This window comes from Aulonocara stuartgranti (assembly GCF_965226115.1).
Source record: "Aulonocara stuartgranti genome assembly, chromosome: 17".
NCBI lineage: Eukaryota > Metazoa > Chordata > Actinopteri > Cichliformes > Cichlidae > Aulonocara > Aulonocara stuartgranti.
Window position 1 is genome coordinate 28836951 of NC_138953.1, and position 21045 is coordinate 28857995.

Genomic DNA, 21045 nt, shown 5'->3' on the forward strand with positions numbered 1-21045 from the left:
CAAGACTTGATAAATCGATTGCGGAAGGCCCTATTTCAAAATGTTCCTTGTTGAAATTCCTTGTTATAAATTCATGCTGTAGTGAACAGGTATAAAAGGAGGCTTCAGTTAATTTTTTTTAATAGTTTTTGAACAACTTATCAATAACAACGTGAGTTTTATTATTTTTTTCTTGTCGGACTTCCAAGTATGTTGGTTTTTGATGAAGTGTAAACGCCCTGTTACACTGTGTAAACTCGCCTTGTATGTATGTAAAGCTTATATTATTGAAAAATAAAAAACAGATCAGTAAATTCATCGAACCGTTTTTTTCTACTGCCAATGTCTAGGCGTACACCAGAAGTGGGACGTTTGCGTGCTTGCCCAGCTCCTCTTCGTTTTATTAATTAACATGAAATCCTCCTCATGCAGCCTCACAGAAATTCAGCAACGGATAGACGAAGTCACTCGGTTTCTATCTATAACTCTTAATATTGCTAATGCCCACACAGTGGAGTTTTACACTCACGACGTGTGGAAACGGTTCGTGGCCGTATCACCGGAGGACGTCCTGTCAGCTGTAGGTTCCGGTAATCACCAGCAGAGGGAGCCACAGCACAGGCAAAGTGGTAAGCTAGTTCCAACCAAACAAGAGAGCGAAGGGCTTTTCTTTTCTTTTCTTTTATTGTCTAATATGGAAGCTTGTTTCCTGGAAAAATGTCAGAGAGACCTAATTTCTTAAAAAAATTTGAGATAACAACCCCAAACATTGACTTATGGATGGCAAAAAATAAAATAAATAAATAAACTTTTGGAAACATTCTTCCATGTTTAGGAACAAGGAGTAACCTAATACTAATGATATATATATTTTTAAAGTGTTGATTTTACTTAGACTTGAAGTTGTTAGTTACTTTTGAAACAAGGTAATTATCAGCCCAAATGTGTGTGGATCATATCGCATCTGAAAAGGGACTGCAGATGTTCTGGACCAAAATCTATGTTAGTATCAGCTTATTAAAGATTTGATCCCCAGTATTTATAAATTAATATAAATTATCAAGGCATAAAAGCAAAACTATTTATACATGGACCGAAACTGTGAATTTTAAAGTATATTCTATGTGGACTTTATGTTACAGATATCCCATATCTGTCTCCCTAAACAGAGCAGCCCAGCACCACATTTGGGTTTTGCAATGATACAAAGCGACTGGTTGGCACCCAGGAACTTGTGCAGGCAGCTAAAGAGCACTCTCTTCCCAGCCTTGGACTCTGCATGAGCCGGGAGAATCTACTGCAGGACCTCAGGGACATGAAGTCCGACTCTGGTACTCCAGAGGAGACAGGTAGGGAAGGATTGTTTCTCACTGAGAACAGGAAGCAATCCAGGATTGTCCTGTTCAAATCACAACCATAATTTTTGAACCTATGTGGTGTCAATTTTGGGGAAACTGTGACATTTCTTTCCACTGACCTTTTTTTTTTAATATAGTGGCTGCTTTTGAGTCAGATGAGTTTATGACTTCTAAGAAATCCCATGAAGTCCAGTCCATGTCTGAGGTGGTGGCCTGCCTGGCTCAGCACTGTGGGGTTAATCAGGTAGGGCAACATTTTTATAGGTACAGGCAATATCCTAAAGGTATATACTGTAAAAAAGAAATCTGTAAAAACCACTGAACAGCTCTTAACATGTACTGTTTTTGTTTTTTAACTTGACATGCAGGTGATAGATGTAGGCTCAGGGAAGGGCTACTTGAGCTCCTTCCTCTCTCTTCAGTATGCCCTTCGGGTGTATGGCATTGACTCCTCTAGCACCAACACCCACGGTGCTCAGGAGAGGAACAGGAAGCTAAAGAAGTTCTCGAAAGCATACCAGAAACACACCAAAGCAGCAAGGACGCAATCAGAGGCCACACATTCTCCTCAGGAGGAGTTAATAGAAAGAAAAACTGGGCTGAATGGAGACGAAGATGTTTTCTCTGGTAATGGGCCAAGAATTCGGTCACAAGAGGAGGAGAGGGTGTTAACAAGCTCATCAGACATCAACCCCACAGTGGAAGGACGTTCAGAGCAAAACCTAGAAACAGACGAGCTCTTCCTGAGTGCTTTATCCGTGGATGTAATACAGCCTGCTTCCCCCAGAGTTCCCCCAAGTCAACTCAGTGCTGAGGAGAGAGAGAGGAGGAAGAGAGAGAACCTGGAGAGGAAAGCTCAGAGCAGGGCAGACAGCACTGGAGCCGTGTTTTCACCTCTCACATCTTACGTTACTGCAGAAACAGAGCTCCGAGACCTCATCAATGAGCTGGAGGTGAGCAAACCCAAAGCCAAAAGTAAATGTTTAATAATATATGTAAAAAAAGAAAAGCTTCTTATATATTCAGCCAGCTGTAGAGCATAGTAGCATAGCTTGATTCCCATAGCAACTCCTAGAATTACAAGTGTGTCACAGCAGCTGGAGTTTGCATTACTGGAGTGAGTCTGGGATGTGACTGCGGTGCCAAATCTGCAGCGCGTCATCATCAATAAATTTTACCATCGATCTCTACTACTCCCCCTACTTGCTTCCACCTCCTTTTCTGTTCTCTCCCATCTCTGTGTGATTTGTCCAAAACCCAGGATGCAGTCATGGTTGGCCTGCACACTTGTGGCGACTTGGCTCCCAGCACGCTGAGGATGTTTGTGGCTAAACCGGAGCTAGCCGCAGTCTGCAGTGTGGGCTGCTGCTATCACCTGCTGTCTGAGGAGTTTGACCATGCCGGACAGAGTAAACAAACACACACACACACACACACACACACACACACACACACACACACACACACACACACACACACACACACAATTAGAGGTGTAAATCGCTTCCAGGAGTCAGGAGGTGTGTTTCTATCTGTCTCTGTTTGAGTTGAAAAACTGTAACTGTACACACACACACAGCCTGTGGTTTCTCATGTGCTGTTTATGTCTATTTCTCTCCCTCCTTATTTTCACTGACACTTCTCCCATAGTCCAATCTCAGACACCTGCACTTCATCAATCTGCTCTTATCAGAAATGTAATCTTATATTCCCACAAAGAGTCACATAAACACTTAAACCGAGCCACCACAACATTAAAACCACCTGCCAGATATTGTGTTGGTCCCGCTTGTGAGCACTGACCCGTAGACACAGATCTGTGATGTTCTGCGGTGTCTGTCACCAGGGCTTTGGCAGCTGAGTCTTTGGGTCCTGTGGGCTGTGGGGTGGAGACTGCTTAGATCAAGCCTTGAATCTTCCAAGTCCCAGTCAGTGCAGTGGTGCTGGATTCAGTCCTGTAAGGTTCAGTGTGAACCACTATAGTCAGAGAAGGATTATCCTCTGTATTTTTCCCATGTAGAGATCTTTAGGGTTTACAGAGAATGGTCAGAGCAGTAGAAGATATCCAATGAGCAGCAGCTGGCTGGGCAAAAATGATTTGTCAGGGGAGAATGGCCAGGCTGTTTTGGGCTGATAGAAAAATAACTAAATTAGCCACTCGTAAAAACCAAAGTATGCAGAAGAGCATCTCTAAAAATACAACAAGTCAAACCTTGAGGCATATGGGCTACAGCACCTTTGCAGCAACTGTAGGTAGACTCAGTCAGGTTGAATGGTGTGCTTTATACAGTGGGGCAAAAAAGTATTTAGTCAGCCACCGATTGTGCAAGTTCCCCCACCTAAAATGATGACAGAGGTCAGTAATTTGCACCAGAGGTACACTTCAACTGTGAGAGACAGAATGTGAAAAAAAAATCCATGAATCCACATGGTAGGATTTGTAAAGAATTTATTCGTAAATCAGGGTGGAAAATATTATTTGGTCAATAACAAAAATACAACTCAATACTTTGTAACATAACCTTTGTTGGCAATAACAGAGGTCAAACGTTTACTATAGGTCTTTACCAGGTTTGCACACACAGTAGCTGGTATTTTGGCCCATTCCTCCATGCAGATCTTCTCGAGAGCAGTGATGTTGTGGGGCTGTCGCCGAGCAACACGGACTTTCAACTCCCGCCACAGATTTTCTATGGGGTTGAGGTCTGGAGACTGGCTAGGCCACTCCAGGACTTTCAAATGCTTCTTACGGAGCCACTCCTTTGTTGCCCGGGCGGTGTGTTTTGGATCATTGTCATGTTGGAAGACCCAGCCTCGTTTCATCTTCAAAGTTCTCACTGATGGAAGGAGGTTTTGGCTCAAAATCTCACGATACATGGCCCCATTCATTCTGTCCTTAACACGGATCAGTCGTCCTGTCCCCTTGGCAGAAAAACAGCCCCATAGCATGATGTTTCCACCCCCATGCTTCACAGTAGGTATGGTGTTCTTGGGATGCAACTCAGTATTCTTCTTCCTCCAAACACGACGAGTTGAGTTTATACCAAAAAGTTCTACTTTGGTTTCATCTGACCACATGACATTCTCCCAATCCTCTGCTGTATCATCCATGTGCTCTCTGGCAAACTTCAGACGGGCCTGGACATGCACTGGCTTCAGCAGCGGAACACGTCTGGCACTGCGGGATTTGATTCCCTGCCGTTGTAGTGTGTTACTGATGGTGACCTTTGTTACTTTGGTCCCAGCTCTCTGCAGGTCATTCACCAGGTCCCCCCGTGTGGTTCTGGGATCTTTGCTCACCGTTCTCATGATCATTTTGACCCCACGGGATGAGATCTTGCGTGGAGCCCCAGATCGAGGGAGATTATCAGTGGTCTTGTATGTCTTCCATTTTCTGATGATTGCTCCCACAGTTGATTTTTTCACACCAAGCTGCTTGCCTATTGTAGATTCACTCTTCCCAGTCTGGTGCAGGTCTACAATACTTTTCCTGGTGTCCTTCGAAAGCTCTTTGGTCTTGGCCATGGCGGAGTTTGGAGTCTGACTGTTTGAGGCTGTGGACAGGTGTCTTTTATACAGATGATGAGTTCAAACAGGTGCCATTCATACAGGTAACGAGTGGGGGACAGAAAAGCTTCTTACAGAAGACGTTACAGGTCTGTGAGAGCCAGAGATTTTCCTTGTTTGAGGTGACCAAATACTTATTTTCCACCCTGATTTACGAATAAATTCTTTACAAATCCTACCATGTGAATTCATGGATTTTTTTTTCACATTCTGTCTCTCACAGTTGAAGTGTACCTCTGGTGCAAATTACTGACCTCTGTCATCATTTTAAGTGGGGGAACTTGCACAATCGGTGGCTGACTAAATACTTTTTTGCCCCACTGTATGACATTTGCAGATTGGATCCAAGAGTCCTCCGTGTCATGTCTGAGCTAACTATTCATTTAATTTTCCATAGCTGGGACATGCCCAGCCACACTGCAATGTTGTGGCTGATTAGTGCATATTCCTACTTTTTAGTAAACAAGTCCAATATTCCACTGAGAATTCTGAGACTCGGCCTAGTTACCCTTCTGGAGATTGAGTTAAGCTCTGACGCCTACTGTTACAGTCATTAGACTGGATTTATGGATTTAAAATGGCTGTTGAAGGCTGCTGAAAATGAGAATATTTGACCCTTGTATTTAAAAACAGAATCTATTAGAAGGAATTGATTCTGCAGTAGTGATGGGATTTCCGGCTCTTTTTAGAGATCCGGCTCTTTCGGTTCGGCTCACTAAAAAGAGCCGGCTCTTTCGGCTCCGAACCGGCTCTTCAGGTTGTTTTGTTGCTTTAATTAATTTATTATTAACAATAATATAAAATTATGCACAAAAGGAATTACTAACGTAAAAACAAGTGGTTTTATTTATATATGTTTATATATAAATATATGCGGTGGCCCCTAGAGACAAAACACGTACAAACTCCAAAACACATTTCTAGCATGAACTGAACTTCCAAAGCAGAGCTACTAGATCACTTAAATTACACAATTGAAAGCATGTGTGTATTGTTTGTGTATTTATACACAGGCACTCATATATATATATTCAAATAATTTTAAAAAAAAGTTCATTTACCTGTTATTACCACACACCAAATCCGGTCGTTGGTACTTGCTGGCTTGTGTAGCCACAAGATAACAAAGGCTCAACACTGCGCCCAGCATCCTGGAGCACTTCTGTTGTCTTTTGTACGTGTTTTGAGTTTTTATGTGCTTCTGAGTTTTTACGTGCTTCGGAGTTTGTACGTGTTTTTACATGTTTTGGAGTTTTTACGTGTTTTGGAGTTTGTACGTGTTTTTACGTGTTTTGGAGTTTGTACATGCTTCAGAGTTCGTGCTTTGTCTCTAGGGGCCACCGTAAATATACTTTTATTTATTCACTCCACATAAAATGTAATAAATAAATCATATAATACAAAAATCAACTATTCACATTTCAAGTTTTAACTATTTAAATTTTCAGCTTTTTCCTTTCACAAATTTAAAGTGAAAAGAACACAAAACACTGCAAACCACAACACAATTAAATATAAATTATAATATGAAAACTAAAAGAACATGCATATTCTCTGTCATATGGACCTGCATGAATAAACTTTCTCAATCCTTTATCATCTGCAACCGAAAATAGTTGTGGATGATTACTATACCTTTCTAATGTTGCTGTCCCTGCCTCTCTTTCTCTCTCTCTGGCTCTGTTCCTGTGCTACTGAGTGTAACTACCGCCCCTCCCCCCTCTGCCCAGCGTAAAGCACAAGGCCCGCGTGCAGAGTGAAGCGGGAAAAAAGTGCGAGAGAGAGGCTGAGAGAAAGAAAAAAAAAAAAAAAAACCCACGTGACGGCTCGCGATAAAGAGCCGGCTCTAAGAGCCATTTCGTTCGCGAACGACCCATCACTATTCTGCAGCCAGCGTGAAGTATTCTGTGTTTACGGTGTCGTAGTTAGCCCCGAGTTTCACACCGTAGAGGCTGTTTATCATTGTCTGCTGCTGCCCTAGCTTGACGGCAACGCAGGTGCCAGAATGCAGGCTGATATCATCCCTGTCTCATATATTCCTCCACTCCAGAGTTTATGAGGTATGAAATTGTCTACATGTGTCCTCGTGCTTTGTCTGTAGCCTCTGCACGTCTGCAGGAAAAGAGGCCTCGCTGCTGTCGATACAGCACCACGTCATCTCTTGTTAACAGTGCGACCCTCGACACTTGAGAGTGGAAAATGCTATCATGACAGCTGATTGAAAACACTCTTTTCCACACTTGTTTCTCGATCATTTAAGGAAAGGAACAAAGGCGTTCGCTCACACACGCACAGTTTCACTCCCCTGTTGGCCTTACAGTGCAGTCTGGGCTGCAGGCCAGCTCCTGTGGTGGCCTGCTTCAGCCCAAAAAAGGATCCAAAGGCCTGAAAGCTTCGTTGGAGAAGGACGTTATACATTTATGTGATCGGCTCATTTAGAATTCAAGGATTTCCTGAAGTGCAGCATCCACATCTAGTACTGTAAACTTTCTATATACTCACAACAGCAAAAACGACTCCAAGACGAGTACAGCTTTTGAGTGTACATGTCCGGTCACGCACTAGAATATCAGAAATATTTATCTGACCACTTCAGAACGAGCTCTGTGACCAACACAAGCAAAGCTACTATAAACAGCTCTGTGCACATAATGTACTGAAATCCACCCTTCAGATGTCACAAAGCCTCGTCCACTTCAGTTGCTTCTAAGGGCCTGTGTTGGCGGCCATGTGCCAGGCAGACGTGAAGCTAACCTGACTGCTAATATGCCCCCGTGTCCAGAGCAGTTTGTGAGAGCCTGACCATCCACAGCTGCACATGTTATTAGTGCTTCCTTTGACTGTACTCCCACTGGATTCGCTGTGCCTTGGCCTCAGTCTTCCAACCTTTTTAAAGGGACATGAAAAGGATGGCATGCTGTCAACACTCGCCACCCTCCCACTGGGAATCAGGGTTTTTGAGTACTAAGAACTCCTGCGGTTAGAAAAATGGGGCTCAAATTGCTATTTTTCCACACAATAATTAGAGGTTAGCCGTACTGACTATTTAGGGGGTAACATATGAATTTGCTTGCATTAAAAGAGAAGTTTGAAGTTCTTTTGGGTGATTTTCTGCTGAGAGTTAGATTAGCTTAGCACAAAATGATTAAAAATTAGGAGGCTGATGGTCTTAGCTCCTCAAAGGTAACGAAACACTCTATCAGCATCTATAAAGCAAAATAATTACGCTAGGTGAAATTTGCTAAACTGTACAAAACCTCAGGATTGAATCAATGTTATTTTTAGGCTAGGCTTGCTTTCCCCAAGGTTTATCTTTTGTGCTAAGCTAAACTAAATTCCTGCTGGCTGTGTCTTCGGATTTAATTTAACACTAACTAATAGGTCATTTGAATCCACTCCCCTGGGATGTTCTAAGGCAATCACTGCAAAAAACAAAAAAAAAAGTTCGGTACTTTTGCTATCTTGATGTTTCTCTTGCAAATATTTGAAATAGATGAAAACAGCATGAAAAATCCCACTGGTCAACTAAACTGATTAATCAGTTGACTCATATTCCTGTGTGTCCTCTCACAGAGTGTTTACAGAGTGTGTGTGGTTTCCCTCTGAGTCAGTACCTCCGTGACCAATCCTGCTTTTGTGGCAGAAATGCCAGGATGTCAGCATGTTTGGTAAGTTTCTCATGTGTTTTTTTTTTTTCTTTTTTCATGGCTGCATACAAAAAGCCCCCCAAACAAACAAAAAAAACTATTAGCTGACAGTAAAACTTTACACTGATGAACTCAAGAGTCTGACCGTCAGTGGATGAATCACATACTGTTCATGTTTTCATAACCCTTGGTGCATACTGAGGTCTGATGGATACAGTCAACTGTATTTATACTGTTGCTTCCAGTGTATATAATTTTGCTTCTGTAACCAACCACAGTGGATTTGAAATGAAGTAGTGAAGCTGTGATTGAAGTGCAGACCTGCAGCTTTATTACAAGCGGTTTAAAAAACGTTGCATGGCAAATTACACCCATTTGTTATAAAGCCTTTCCATTTTCACAGGCTCAGAAGAAACTGTCCCCCCACCACCACACACACACACACACACACACACACACACACACACACACACACACATTCACTTGAACAGCATGCTCGGATGCATTGAGGTCACTTGTCTGAATTGGATATTTAGGAACATTACATTTGTTCGCCTTACAAATCTCTGGGGCTGCTTGCACAGCATCATCCATCGTGGCCCTATTTTTATGCTGCAGATCTGAGCACCTTGGCCGGGAGTCCATTGATTAGCCACTTATTAATCGTCACACAGTTGCTTAAAGACAGACTCCCCAAGGATTATAGTTGGAAGCCAGAAATCTTCTCGTATCAAGGTCATGTCTCTCTCCTCTGTGACCAGTCCAGATATGTGTTCGTAGAAAAAACATCATCACCAGATCCTACATCCACCAACGCATCACTGCGGTTTTGACAGACACTTTGGTATTTTTTGTGTCAGTGGTTTCCCAATAGTGTGCACATTGAGGCAAGTCTGGGTGTGCCCTGATCCAGGTGTGCTTTGGTATTTTTGTACAACCATTGAATTGTTATTGCAAACATATAACTGTTCTATGTGCACTGCAAGGGTCTGTTTCAGAATCAGAAGCCAAACAACTCTTCTGAAAGAAACTTGGCCTACCTTAAAAGAGCACTGGATTCATACCAAAGGCTGACAAGTTAACAGAGGCAAAGTATTGTTGAGTGGTGACAACTCTGCAATAGATTACAAATGGCACGGGCTGTCAAAGAGTGTTATTCTGAAAAGCAAAAAGGGAGAACTCTTTGGGTGACAAAGATTGTTTTGCATAGATACTCCGTAGTTGTGGCTTGCTCGCAAAGAGTTTGAAAACTAATACTTTGGACCATCAGCCCTTTCATTCTGGCCCAAGGTAAAAGTTTTTTTCTTCACCAAGGAAATACCAAGAATTCTTCAATCATCAAGAAATTTCTTGCCTTCCTTGGGTAAATGTCTGTGTTATCCATGTTGCTGAACTTTCCGGTGCATCCCTTCTTTCCAAGAACCTGCAAAATTGAACTGGCAACCCAAGAGTTTCCACTATCTTTCCAATAGATCTCTTTTGTTTTTCACCCTAGCGATGGCATTCTTCATGTGCGCTGACACATCTTTCCATGTCTGTAATATTGAGAGTTCCCATGAGCAGCTACCAAATTCAACTTCAATATGTGGCGTTTTACAGAAGCAAAAATGTACCACTGTTCAAATACTTATGTACCTAATATACTAGACCAGGGGTGGGGGAACTCCAGGCCTAAAGGGCCGGTGTCCTGTAGGTTTTAGAGGTGTCCTTGATCCAAGAGAGCTGATTTATATGGCTAAATGACCTTCTCAACATGTCTCGAAGTTCTCCAGAGGCCTGGTAATGAACTAATCATTTGATTCAGGTGTGTTGACCCAGGGTGACATATAAAACCTGCAGGACACCGGCCCTTGAAGCCTGGAGTTCCCCACCCCTGGACTAGACAATAGGCTCAGAAGTCTTGTAGAGTCCATCTGCTGTTCTGGCAGCACACAAAGGACCAAGACTATATTAGACAAGGGTGATCATAATGTTTTGGCTCATTAGTATAACCAGAGCATCAGAAATGTTTTTTTTTCTTTACTCCTACAGCTCACTTTTTTTCCAGGAAAGTCTTTGTCTTAACACTTTCCCATTTGTCTCAAACAGGCACTGGAAAGAGTTGCACTTGGCCAAGGGGTAAGTAAGGCATGCATACTAACTGTAATCAATAGCCATCATTGTAAAAGAATGGAAGCTCTTTCTGTAAACTGTCATTACGCTCATCAAAACAAATACATCAAATGATTTCAAATCACAAGTACGGGCTTTCACAATCACCCAGGACCGTATTATCTTCATTGCTGATCTCCGGCATGCATTCAAACAATCAGCCCATTAATTCTGCCATTGTTTTAAGTCTGTGATTGACTACAGTGTATTTATTTGAAATGCAGAGCTTGGAGGCTCCAGGCCAAAGCTGATACATGACACCCGCTGCCATTAATATGGAATGTTTATAAATATTAATGCAATCATGGAAAGATTGATTACTGACTGGAACAGAACTCTGAATCCAAAAACAGGCTTGATTGCTTGCTAGTGTTGCACTAAGTTTGCAAAGTGTCAGAAATATTCGTCGGCCATTTGTACACATGTTTGGTGAAGGAAAAAAAAGTTTTTCACTGTAAAAGCTGAGTTATGTTAATTCAAATAAACAGCTTTGTCCTTCCCTGCAGATTCAGATGGAATCTCTGTTCTACCGAGCAGTCCTTCATGTTATTCTGAGGGACCACTACAGCTCCTATAAAAGGTAATCTACAGGAATTCACATCTGGACCAGCGGATTTCTAGTGGAGTATGAGAAATCAGGGCAAATGCATGTAATTTTTTAAGACCTTTTTTTTTCCTTCCCCCTGTCAGTGTGTACAGTATCAACTATGTTTGGTTAGAATGAGTGAGAACAGAACAGGTGTCAAGCTTTGATAGCAGTCCAAAGGTTTTGTTTTATTTGTTGTGAACCAGAAGTGAAAGGTTTCTTTCTCTGGCTTGTTTAGGTTACAAATGACCCAAGACTTGCCAGCAAAAGCCATATGTACTCAATTCCTGGCCAGATTTGGGTGTATTGTTGTATCAGGCCTAATGAATAATAGACTTGAGGGTTCAAATGAGCTTGAAGTTTACATATAGATCAGTTAGTGGACAGAAATTGAACCGACAGGAAAAAGTCTTTTGTTTCCAAGCAGGTAACCTATGGCAATTCTAGCGGCTAGAGCACAGCTACAAATGTTTTGTTCTGAAAATGTTCAAAGATCATTACCCTTCAGTGTTATAGTGATGTTTTCAGTACAGGAAACATTAAAAAAATCTGATTAATAAACCAGTTTCCTGATCTTGCAGGTATTATTTGCCAAAAAATAGGAACATTCCCTACTACATGCAGCGTGACCCCCACATAGGACAATGCTGCTTTAATCTAAATGCTAACATAAGCTATGTTATATGTTCATACTGTCTGCGCTAACACATAACATAGCTGGAAACATTCCTCAGAGATTTTGGCCCATGTTGACACGATGGTGTCACACAGTTGCTCCAGATTTGTCGGCTATACATGTGTGATATGAATCTTCTAGTCCACCACATCTCAAGGTGCTCCGATTGTTTTGAGATCTGGTGACTGTGGAGGCGATTTTAGTACAGTGAACTCAAAGTTGTGTTCAAAAAACAGTTTAAGATGATTTGAGCTTTATGATATGGCATACTATCCTGCTGTAAGCAGCCATCAGAAAGCAGGTATGCTGTGGACACGGTCAGCAACAATACACAGCTAGGCTTAGGTATTTAAATGATGCTTAGTTGGCAATAAGAGACTCAAAAAGTGCCAAGAACGTATCCCCCCCACACCATTAAACCAATGCCAGACTGAACTGCTGACACGAAGGAAGATGGATCCATGCTTTCATGTTGTTTACACTTAATTCTGACCTCACTGTTCAAATATCACAGCAGCAATTCAGACTCATCAGACCAAGTTTTCTCAGTAGCTCATGTGCTTCAAAGTTTGATGTGTTGGCATGCTCGTCTGCATACCTTGGTATTAATTAGTGGCTAGCTGGGTTATTGTTACCCAAAAGCAGCCTGGCCATTCTGTTCTGAGGTCTGGCATCAACTACATCTTCACCCAGGGAACTGCTGCTCACTGGATATTTTTCCTTTTTCAGACCATCCTCTGTAAACCCTAGAGATGGTTGTGTGGGAAAATCCCATCTCAGAGGAGGTCATCACCATGCCGTGTTCAAAGTCCCTAAAATCACCTTCCCCATTATGATGCTTGGTTTAAACTTCAACCTAAAGTCGTTGAATTATTACCTTGTTTGATTGATTAGATATTTGCGTTAAAGAGCATTTGAACTGGTGTACTTAATAAATTGTCCAAGAGTAAATACTGTTTTCCATGCTTATCATCTTATTATACAGAGTTAGTGTAGCCAAGTACAGGATAGGGTAGGGGAAATTAAAGTAAGATGGAGAGAATGGGCCAATAGCTAGATTCGCAGGAGGGATAAAGGGAGTTGCGTGGAGAAGAATGACTGGAGCCACAGGTAAAGTTGCTATGAATTGTATTAAACTATTTAGCAACAATTTAACAGCATTTTATGAACAGGAATGAAAACATAAAATAAAATACAGTGACAGCAATAATAATAACAGTCAGAATCCTATCTGAGCTCAGATATGTCAGTCTTGCCGGCTTAATAGTCAGTGTTCAGTCAAGTCAAATCCAACAGGTCAAAAGTTTGTAATTGGTGCGATTTCGTCCTACCGCACTGTTGCAATTGTTCGTGAGAGAAGAGCAACCTGCCCTTCTGGGCCAACTCAGAATGGCTGTGGTTCGGTTCGGTTCAAAGGGAAAGGCTCGCCATCTTCCTCGTCAGGAAGAGATCCAGGTCTCACGATCCCATAAAAAAACCTAGCCAGCACACTTCTAATGTTCAACTCTCAGAGAGGATCTTGTTCAACTCTCAGAGAGGATCTTGTCCACTTCATCCGCTCCCGCGCAGATCGCGATGGTTTCAAGGTCCGAAATGTTCACAATAAATCAGGTCCGTTTCTCCAAGGTCCATGCAGATCTCCGGTATGGATATTTGCTCAATTTATCAAGTTAATAGTTATTTTCCAGCGAAAAGCTTGGCGGTGAAAATCAGTGATGGTCTCGTGCACCTCCGTCTCTCTCTGTGTCTGAGCACGTGACGGTACAGAGCAGGGGAAGGCGGGGCTTGTTCCTTCCTAACCAGTAGGGGTGTTAAATATACTCTTTGGGTTTTATTCTTATATTTATAGTATTTATCTTTTATTATTGATTTATTTTTGATCAACTCAGTGATTAACAGAGTAATGATAAATCCCAATTAACAATAACATGTTGTAGTGCATTACTGAGTCGTGTAAACTCACTGGGTTACATCCTCCCCTCTTAAATCTCATGCACGTCCCCGTGCATGGCTCTGGTGGAATAGGTAACATCATGAGCAAGGGAGTCGATAAAAGCTTTGTTCAATCCTTGAAAGAGTGATTTAACCACTGTTACTAGTGGGTTACCTAGCTGAGGATAAGTGAGTCTTTGGGATGGTTGGCGAATTCTTTCAGATCTTCTGATCTGTGTTTCTGTTTGCAAGGTTTCAGGTTCATCATCGTTTTCAACTTGTCTTTCAGGTGAAAGTTGATGAGTTGAGTTCTCTGACAACGGTGAATCTGACAAACTGGTCGACAAAACATTTTTGTCTTTTCGAGTGTCTGTTTCAGACTCACTTGGTGTGTTATTTTGTAGGCTTGTGTCACTTTCACTTGGTGATACGTTTGCTTCACTTTCACGTTCTGTCTGAGGTAGGTCTGTTTCACGGTCCATTTCAGGTAAGTTGGTGTCAGTTGAACTTCCAATTTCGCCTTCAGGTAAGTATGTTTCAGTTTCGTTCTCAGTTTCCTTTTCAGGTAAGTCTGTCATGTCCGGTAATGTGTTAGGTTGTTCGTTATCATTTACAGGATCTTTGTTTTGTTTGAATCCTTGGGTTGGCGGTATGGTGCATACTTGGTAAAAATGTCTGTTTTTCACTTGTGGAGGTTCAGGGTAAGAAAACTCATCTTCCTCTTCCTCAAGTGTTTGGTCGGAGTCAACTTCCAAAGCTGAACTTTGTCTTGTGCGTGGTCTGTTAGTTTTTGTGACTCGCTCGGGTTCATGCTCTGTTGGTGAGAGAAATCCACAGGGAAGTAACAGATCTCTGTGGAGCGTTCTGTTGGGTCCATCTCCGTTTTCTGGTTTTACAGTGTATACTGGTAAGTTTTCCATTTGTTTGGTAACAATATACACTGTTTGCTCCCATTTGTCCGCTAATTTGTGCTTCTCTCTCAGGCGGAGATTTCGAACCAAGACTCTGTCTCCCACATGTAGTGTGGATTCACGGATGATTTTGTCAAACCGTTTCTTGTTTTTGTCTGCTACTTTCTGGGAGTTTTTGATGGCTATTTCGTAGCTCTGTTCGAGGTAGCTTTTCAACTGCTTGACGTATTGAGAGTGAGTCAACTGTGGCTTGTTTGGCTGTGGCAGGCCAAAGGCAATATCAATGGGCAAGCGAGGCTGTCTACCAAACATTAACTCATAAGGAGAATAGCCTGTTACATCATTTTTTGTACAGTTATAAGCGTGAGTAAGTGGTTTTATGAAGTCACGCCAGTGATGTTTCTCGGTGTCTTTCAAGGTACCAAGCATACTGAGTAATGTGCGATTGTATCGCTCAACAGGGTTGCCACGAGGATGATAAGGACTTGTTCGGACTTTGCGGATACCGAGCAGAGAGCACAGTTCTTTGATTGTACGCGATTCAAAGTCTCTCCCTTGGTCGCTATGAAGTCGCTCTGGAAAGCCATAATGAACTAAGAAGTTCTCCCATAAGTTCTTTGCAACGGTGGTGGCTTTCTGGTCTTTGGTTGGAATGGACACAGCATACTTTGTAAAATGATCCGTGATCACTAGGACATCTTTAGTGTTTTTACTGTCTGGTTCTATTGAGAGGAAGTCCATGCAGACTAGCTCCATGGGCCTGGAAGTTTTAATATTTACCAGAGGAGCAGCCTTGTCTGGCAGGGCTTTTCTACGGACACATCTCTCGCAAGCTTTCACTTTCTTTTCGACATCAACTGCCATTTTTGGCCAGTAGAAACGTGACCGAATGAGTTCCAGTGTGCGTTCGACCCCTAAATGCCCCATGTTGTCATGAAGATTAAGCATAACTGTAGGGCGTAAGGAATCAGGAAGGACTAACTGCAACAAGGTCTCTGGCCCCAACTGGCGTTTCCGGTACAGTAAGTCATTTTGGAGGTCAAGACGTTTCCACTCCCTTAAAAATAAGAGAACATCGTGAGACTCAGACTTAGTATCGGCTGGTGGACGTGAGTCAGCTGCCAGCAGCTTGATGACTTTACTAATGGCTGGATCTTTTCTCTGCAGGTTGACAAGATCAGTATGGGTGTATCTGGGTAAGGCTAGAAGATTGTTATCATTGCCTTCTTCTTGAAACATGTCTGGAATGGCACCTGCAGACATGGCAAGTGACTGGACTAGAGCACAAGAGGGTTCAGTCTGATCCATAGCCATATATCTTTGACAGGCTGCCATCACGGTATCGGATTGAAGTTGGAGCTCGACATCTTTGACTGAGGACAAGAGATGGGATCTGAACTTATCAATGCGCTGACATTCCTGGGTAAAAACTGGATCGTCTTCAGGTTTGTCATGTGGTTTCCTAGATAGTCCATCTGCATCAAGATTTTGTCTCCCAGCTCTGTACTTAATGTCAAAGTTATAGGTGGACAATGCAGCCAACCAACGATAACTCGTGGCATCAAGCTTTGCTGTGGTCAGAAGGTAAGTCAATGGGTTGTTGTCGGTGATGACTGTGAATGTGTTTCCATATAAATAGTCATGAAACTTGTCAGTTATGGCCCACTTTAAAGCTAGAAATTCTAACTTGTGGGCGGGGTATCTAGCTTCACTACGGGATAGACCACGACTTGCATAGGCTATAACCTGTGTGGTTCCATTCTGCACTTGATAAAGAGCTGCCCCAAGTCCGGTTGTACTGGCATCTGTGTGTACCAGGTAAGGTAGCTTTGCATCAGCATACCCAAGGACTGGTGAGGTGGTGAGTTTTTCAATAATAGTTTGAAACGATTTCTGGCACTCTGGTCCCCAACGATCACCAAAGGGCTCTTTGGGGTTCAGATACTTTGGATCACTGGGTGGGTTTTTACTATGCTTTCGTCTCGGAGGATAGCCAGCTGTGAGGGAGGTGAGGGGCTTGACAATTTTTGAGTAATCTTTGACAAATCTCCGGTAATAACCGGTAAAACCAAGAAACGATTGGAGTTCTTTTAAGGTTTGGGGTCTCGGCCAAGTCTTGAGTGCTTCAGTTTTTTCGGGATCAGTCTTTACGCCGTCTCTAGATACAATGTGGCCTAGATAACGGACTGATGTTTGGAAGAAACGACATTTGTCGGGCGAGAGTTTCAGCCCATACTCTCTGAGTCGCTCAAGAACATGAATGAGTCGGGTCTCATGATCTTCAAGGGAACTGGAAAAGACTATCAAATCATCCAAAAAGACTAACACTTCTCTCAGATTGATGTCTTTCATACACTTTTCCATAAGCCTTTGGAAAGTGCTTGGGGCATTTGTTATTCCCTGGGGCATACGATTAAATTCGTAGAAGCCGAAGGGGCACACGAAGGCTGTCTTTGGCTTATCTTCTTCACACATCTCGATTTGATAGTACCCTGACTTAAGGTCCATCACAGAGAACCACTGAGATCCTGCAAGAGCAGAAAATGACTCCTCTAAGTTTGGCAAGGCATAGGCATCGCGGATGGTCTGCAAGTTAAGCTTCCTAAAATCAATGCATAACCGCACATCACCATTCTTTTTGCGGACCACCACTATCGGTGATGAGAATGGAGATTCAGATTCTCTGATTATGCCTGCATCTAAAAGGGCTTGTAAGTGCTTTTTAACTGCCTCGTAATCATGGGGATGAATCGGGCGAGATCTCTGTTTGAAGGGGGTTTCATCTTTTAAGTTGATGTGATGTTTTACATGTGTGGCATGCCCAAAATCAAGATCATTGTGTGAGAAAACATCAGAGAAGGTGTTTAACTTTTCAGCTATCTTCTCTTTCCACTCTTCAGATAGTGGTGATTCACCAAAGTCGAAACTGAGAGGGGGTCTTGAGGTTGAAGTCTGCTGCTGAGAGTTACACGTTGCAGACACCTTTTGGTCGCCTTTCTCAGGCTCAGGACATGGCATGACACAGTCAGGGGCAACTAGCTCAGCAATTACACAGTTAGTGGGCAATGTAATGTCATGGTTAGTCTCGTTTCTCAGCAACACAGGAACTTTATAAGGTCCGTGCTTTGGCAGAGATATAAGGCAACAATCTACAAACACACCACCAGGTAGGGAGCCGGTAGTGGGCTGTTCAATAAGTGCACACTGTTCAGGCTTAGCGTGGCTAGCATGCATAAAACCTTCCACTAGTAGCTTTTGATTTGCAGGAAGGACTTCTTGGGTTCTACTTTGAAGTTTTACCAAGCCGATCTTGCCACTGTCACTTTGTCTTTTTCTGGATGCTAATGTCTTTAGCACTTGTTGGTATCCATAAGGGAGTACCTTAAAGTCAGGTAAGGTGTTCTCACAAAGATGCTCATATAAGGGGTCAAGTGTATCTGTGCCAATTAGTAGAGGTGTGTCTGAGTTTGAGCGAATGTCAGGGACAACTAAGGCAAGAGTAGATAGTTCAAGCTCTGACTGATCGAGATCTTTGGGGAACATGATACTCGTCTCAATGTATCCCAAGTAAGGGACTGTCTGACCATTCGCACCTTCGACCTCTAGGAGATCACTGATGGGTTTTATAGGATGATCAGGTAAGTGTTCTTGATAGAAGGATTTGGCAATAGTGGTTACTTGAGAGCCTGAGTCGAGCAAGCAACTACATTCAACGCCATTGATAACAACTCTGGCTGTGCATTTTCTACCCACAAGTCTTTTGGGAAGTTTAGGCACTGAGTGAACATTAGCTGTTTCACATTGGGCTTTTGTTGTCTTTTTCTCAGTGGGACTTGGTTCAGATTTAGCACCCATCTGTCCCGCGACAGGGGCTCCTTCTAGTTTAAATTAAATGACTCATCAACTGGTCTGGATATTTCCCATTCTCGCTGCTTCTGTCTGAGGGCATTCCTTTTAGCTGCTACTAATGCTGGGTTGGGATCATTACTACAGCTGGAAGCGATATGACCATCTTCTCCACACTTGAAACAGTATCCAGGTTTGGGTTTGGCTGACACTGCAGCAATTTGTGGTATCTGTCCCGGCTTGTTCTGAGTTTTGGTACTTGGGTTCCTTTTTGCTTCCTTTTGAAGTTTCTGCGATCTTTTCTCTGTTTTATCAGCTCTGAGCTGTGCGATTTGAGACCTGAGTTCAGCAATTTGCTTCTGGAGGTCAGACGAATTGCTGTCCATTTCATGCTCATAATCGTTCCTACCTTGAGAGCGTGTGGTTTGCACGTTAGAATAAACACGAGTCTTTTGGATCCCCAAATGTTGTTTCATGCGGGTTGCTTTACTTGCCTGTTTGTCCTCCTCGGTGCGTAGGTGGAGGAGTAGCTCTGCAAAATGAGGTGGGTCGTCTTTCTTTTGTTCAAGTTGAAGGTTTGCAATCAATGAGCTGTCCCAACACCCTCTACAAAACTGTCTCAGGAGCTGTTTATTGATGTCACTAGAAGCAATTCCGTCTCTTTTTATGACTAGGTTTAGCACTGTGTGCAATCTTTGCAGGTAATGTGAGGGTTTTTCACCTCCATTCTGATTGGTGTTTAAGAAGCGAGCAAAGAGTTCGTCACCGTCCTCTACAGTTGCATAGGCAGAATCAAGATGTTCAAGGTAAGTTTTGGGGTTTGCTTTTGGACCAAGAGCTTTCACCAGGTCCGCTGCAGGGGATGAAAGACTTTCAACAATCTTTCGCACAACTTGAGTTTCGGTGAGCGAAGGATCAGTCAAGCAAAACTCTACGCTGCTGCGCCAAGTGTCATAGTCAGTTTCGAAAGGAGGATGTGGAACTCTCCCTGAAAAAGGTTTCAGTCTGTATTGCGAGTTTGGTGGGGGAATGACTTCACTGCTTTTAACAATGTGCTCTACAATAACCCGCTGCACTTCAGGTGTGCTTAAAAGGTTGGTGGGAATCTGAGGGGTTTGTTTCTCAGCCTCTGCCGGTGGGTGAGTATTCAAGGCACTTACATGGTTGCTATTGGGTGTTAAAGGAGAAGAAGGTAGGGCCTCATCACTGTGGGGCACTGGCTCTTGTTCAGTGGAAGGCTCAACTGTGTGGACATCCCCTCCCAATGACTCCCCAATTTTAGCTAGTTCATCCATCAAAAGGTCTTTAAACGATCGGTTGCTTCGTGCTGCCACATCTTTAAGCTGTGACAGGTAAGTTACAGTAGCTGATGCGCTGGTTTCAATGCTATACGCACTGGCTAGGTCTCGAACGTGATAGACAACTTCAGGTTTCACAGTGCAAGGTCTGTCATAAGGCAAATATCTTTTCTCTAGTTCTTTAGCAGTAGCCTCATGTTGAAATTCCACAATAATCTGACCACCAGTTGGTAGCTTAATCTGCCTACTGACAGGACCGAAAGCTTCTAAGAACTCAATTATTTCTTTATCAATGTCTGTGTTAGTTAAACCACTGACCAAGACAGCATTTTGAACTTTAACATTCTCTGTTTTCACAACTTCCATGGTTAGGACACGTAAAAGTACCAGTAGAAAAAAAATACAAGTCACTGTGAAGCTCCAGGCACTCTTAATCGTTTTATTAAATTTTGGGTGGACTAACAACTCTGCAAACCCTCCTGGCTGGCTCGCCACTTTCTGTAGCCAAGTACAGGATAGGGTAGGGGAAATTAAAGTAAGATGGAGAGAATGGGCCAATAGCTAGATTCGCAGGAGGGATAAAGGGAGTTGCGTGGAGAAGAATGACTGGAGCCACAGGTAAAGTTGCTATGAATTGTATTAAACTATTTAGCAACAATTTAACAGCATTTTATGAACAGGAATGAAAACATAAAATAAAATACAGTGACAGCAATAATAATAACAGTCAGAATCCTATCTGAGCTCAGATATGTCAGTCTTGCCGGCTTAATAGTCAGTGTTCAGTCAAGTCAAATCCAACAGGTCAAAAGTTTGTAATTGGTGCGATTTCGTCCTACCGCACTGTTGCAATTGTTCGTGAGAGAAGAGCAACCTGCCCTTCTGGGCCAACTCAGAATGGCTGTGGTTCGGTTCGGTTCAAAGGGAAAGGCTCGCCATCTTCCTCGTCAGGAAGAGATCCAGGTCTCACGATCCCATAAAAAAACCTAGCCAGCACACTTCTAATGTTCAACTCTCAGAGAGGATCTTGTTCAACTCTCAGAGAGGATCTTGTCCACTTCATCCGCTCCCGCGCAGATCGCGATGGTTTCAAG

General features: G+C 42.8%; 1 protein-coding gene and 1 long non-coding RNA gene across 6 annotated transcripts in view; one reads left to right on the forward strand and one right to left on the reverse strand.

The window, feature by feature from the left end:
• The first annotated feature begins 7 nt into the window (after nucleotides 1-7).
• mettl25 (methyltransferase like 25) overlaps nucleotides 8-21045 on the forward strand; it is a 28037-nt gene continuing 6999 nt past the window's right edge. The window contains exons 1-9 of one of the 3 annotated variants that reach the window (XM_082511823.1): nucleotides 8-151; nucleotides 330-608; nucleotides 1149-1328; nucleotides 1475-1581; nucleotides 1706-2290; nucleotides 2599-2746; nucleotides 8478-8572; nucleotides 10640-10669; nucleotides 11209-11282. In XM_082511823.1, coding sequence (XP_082367949.1) covers nucleotides 392-608; nucleotides 1149-1328; nucleotides 1475-1581; nucleotides 1706-2290; nucleotides 2599-2746; nucleotides 8478-8572; nucleotides 10640-10669; nucleotides 11209-11282 — 1436 coding nt within the window. In that variant the 5' untranslated portion in view covers nucleotides 8-151; nucleotides 330-391. Of the gene's footprint in view, nucleotides 152-329; nucleotides 609-638; nucleotides 982-1121; nucleotides 1329-1474; nucleotides 1582-1705; nucleotides 2291-2598; nucleotides 2747-8477; nucleotides 8573-10639; nucleotides 10670-11208; nucleotides 11283-21045 lie in introns of those variants that run through there. The other 2 variants (XM_082511825.1, XM_082511824.1) reach the window with 2 other exon arrangements.
• LOC309692930 lies at nucleotides 2638-6958 on the reverse strand. Of its 3 annotated transcripts, none has more exons than XR_014272523.1 (3): nucleotides 6540-6958; nucleotides 3141-3292; nucleotides 2638-2719 (listed from the first exon to the last, which is right to left on the reverse strand). It is a non-coding gene; the product is annotated as an uncharacterized lncRNA (long non-coding RNA). The 3 variants fall into 3 exon arrangements; XR_014272524.1 differs by having other exon boundaries at nucleotides 2643-2719; nucleotides 3102-3292; XR_014272525.1 differs by having other exon boundaries at nucleotides 2649-2715; nucleotides 3102-3292.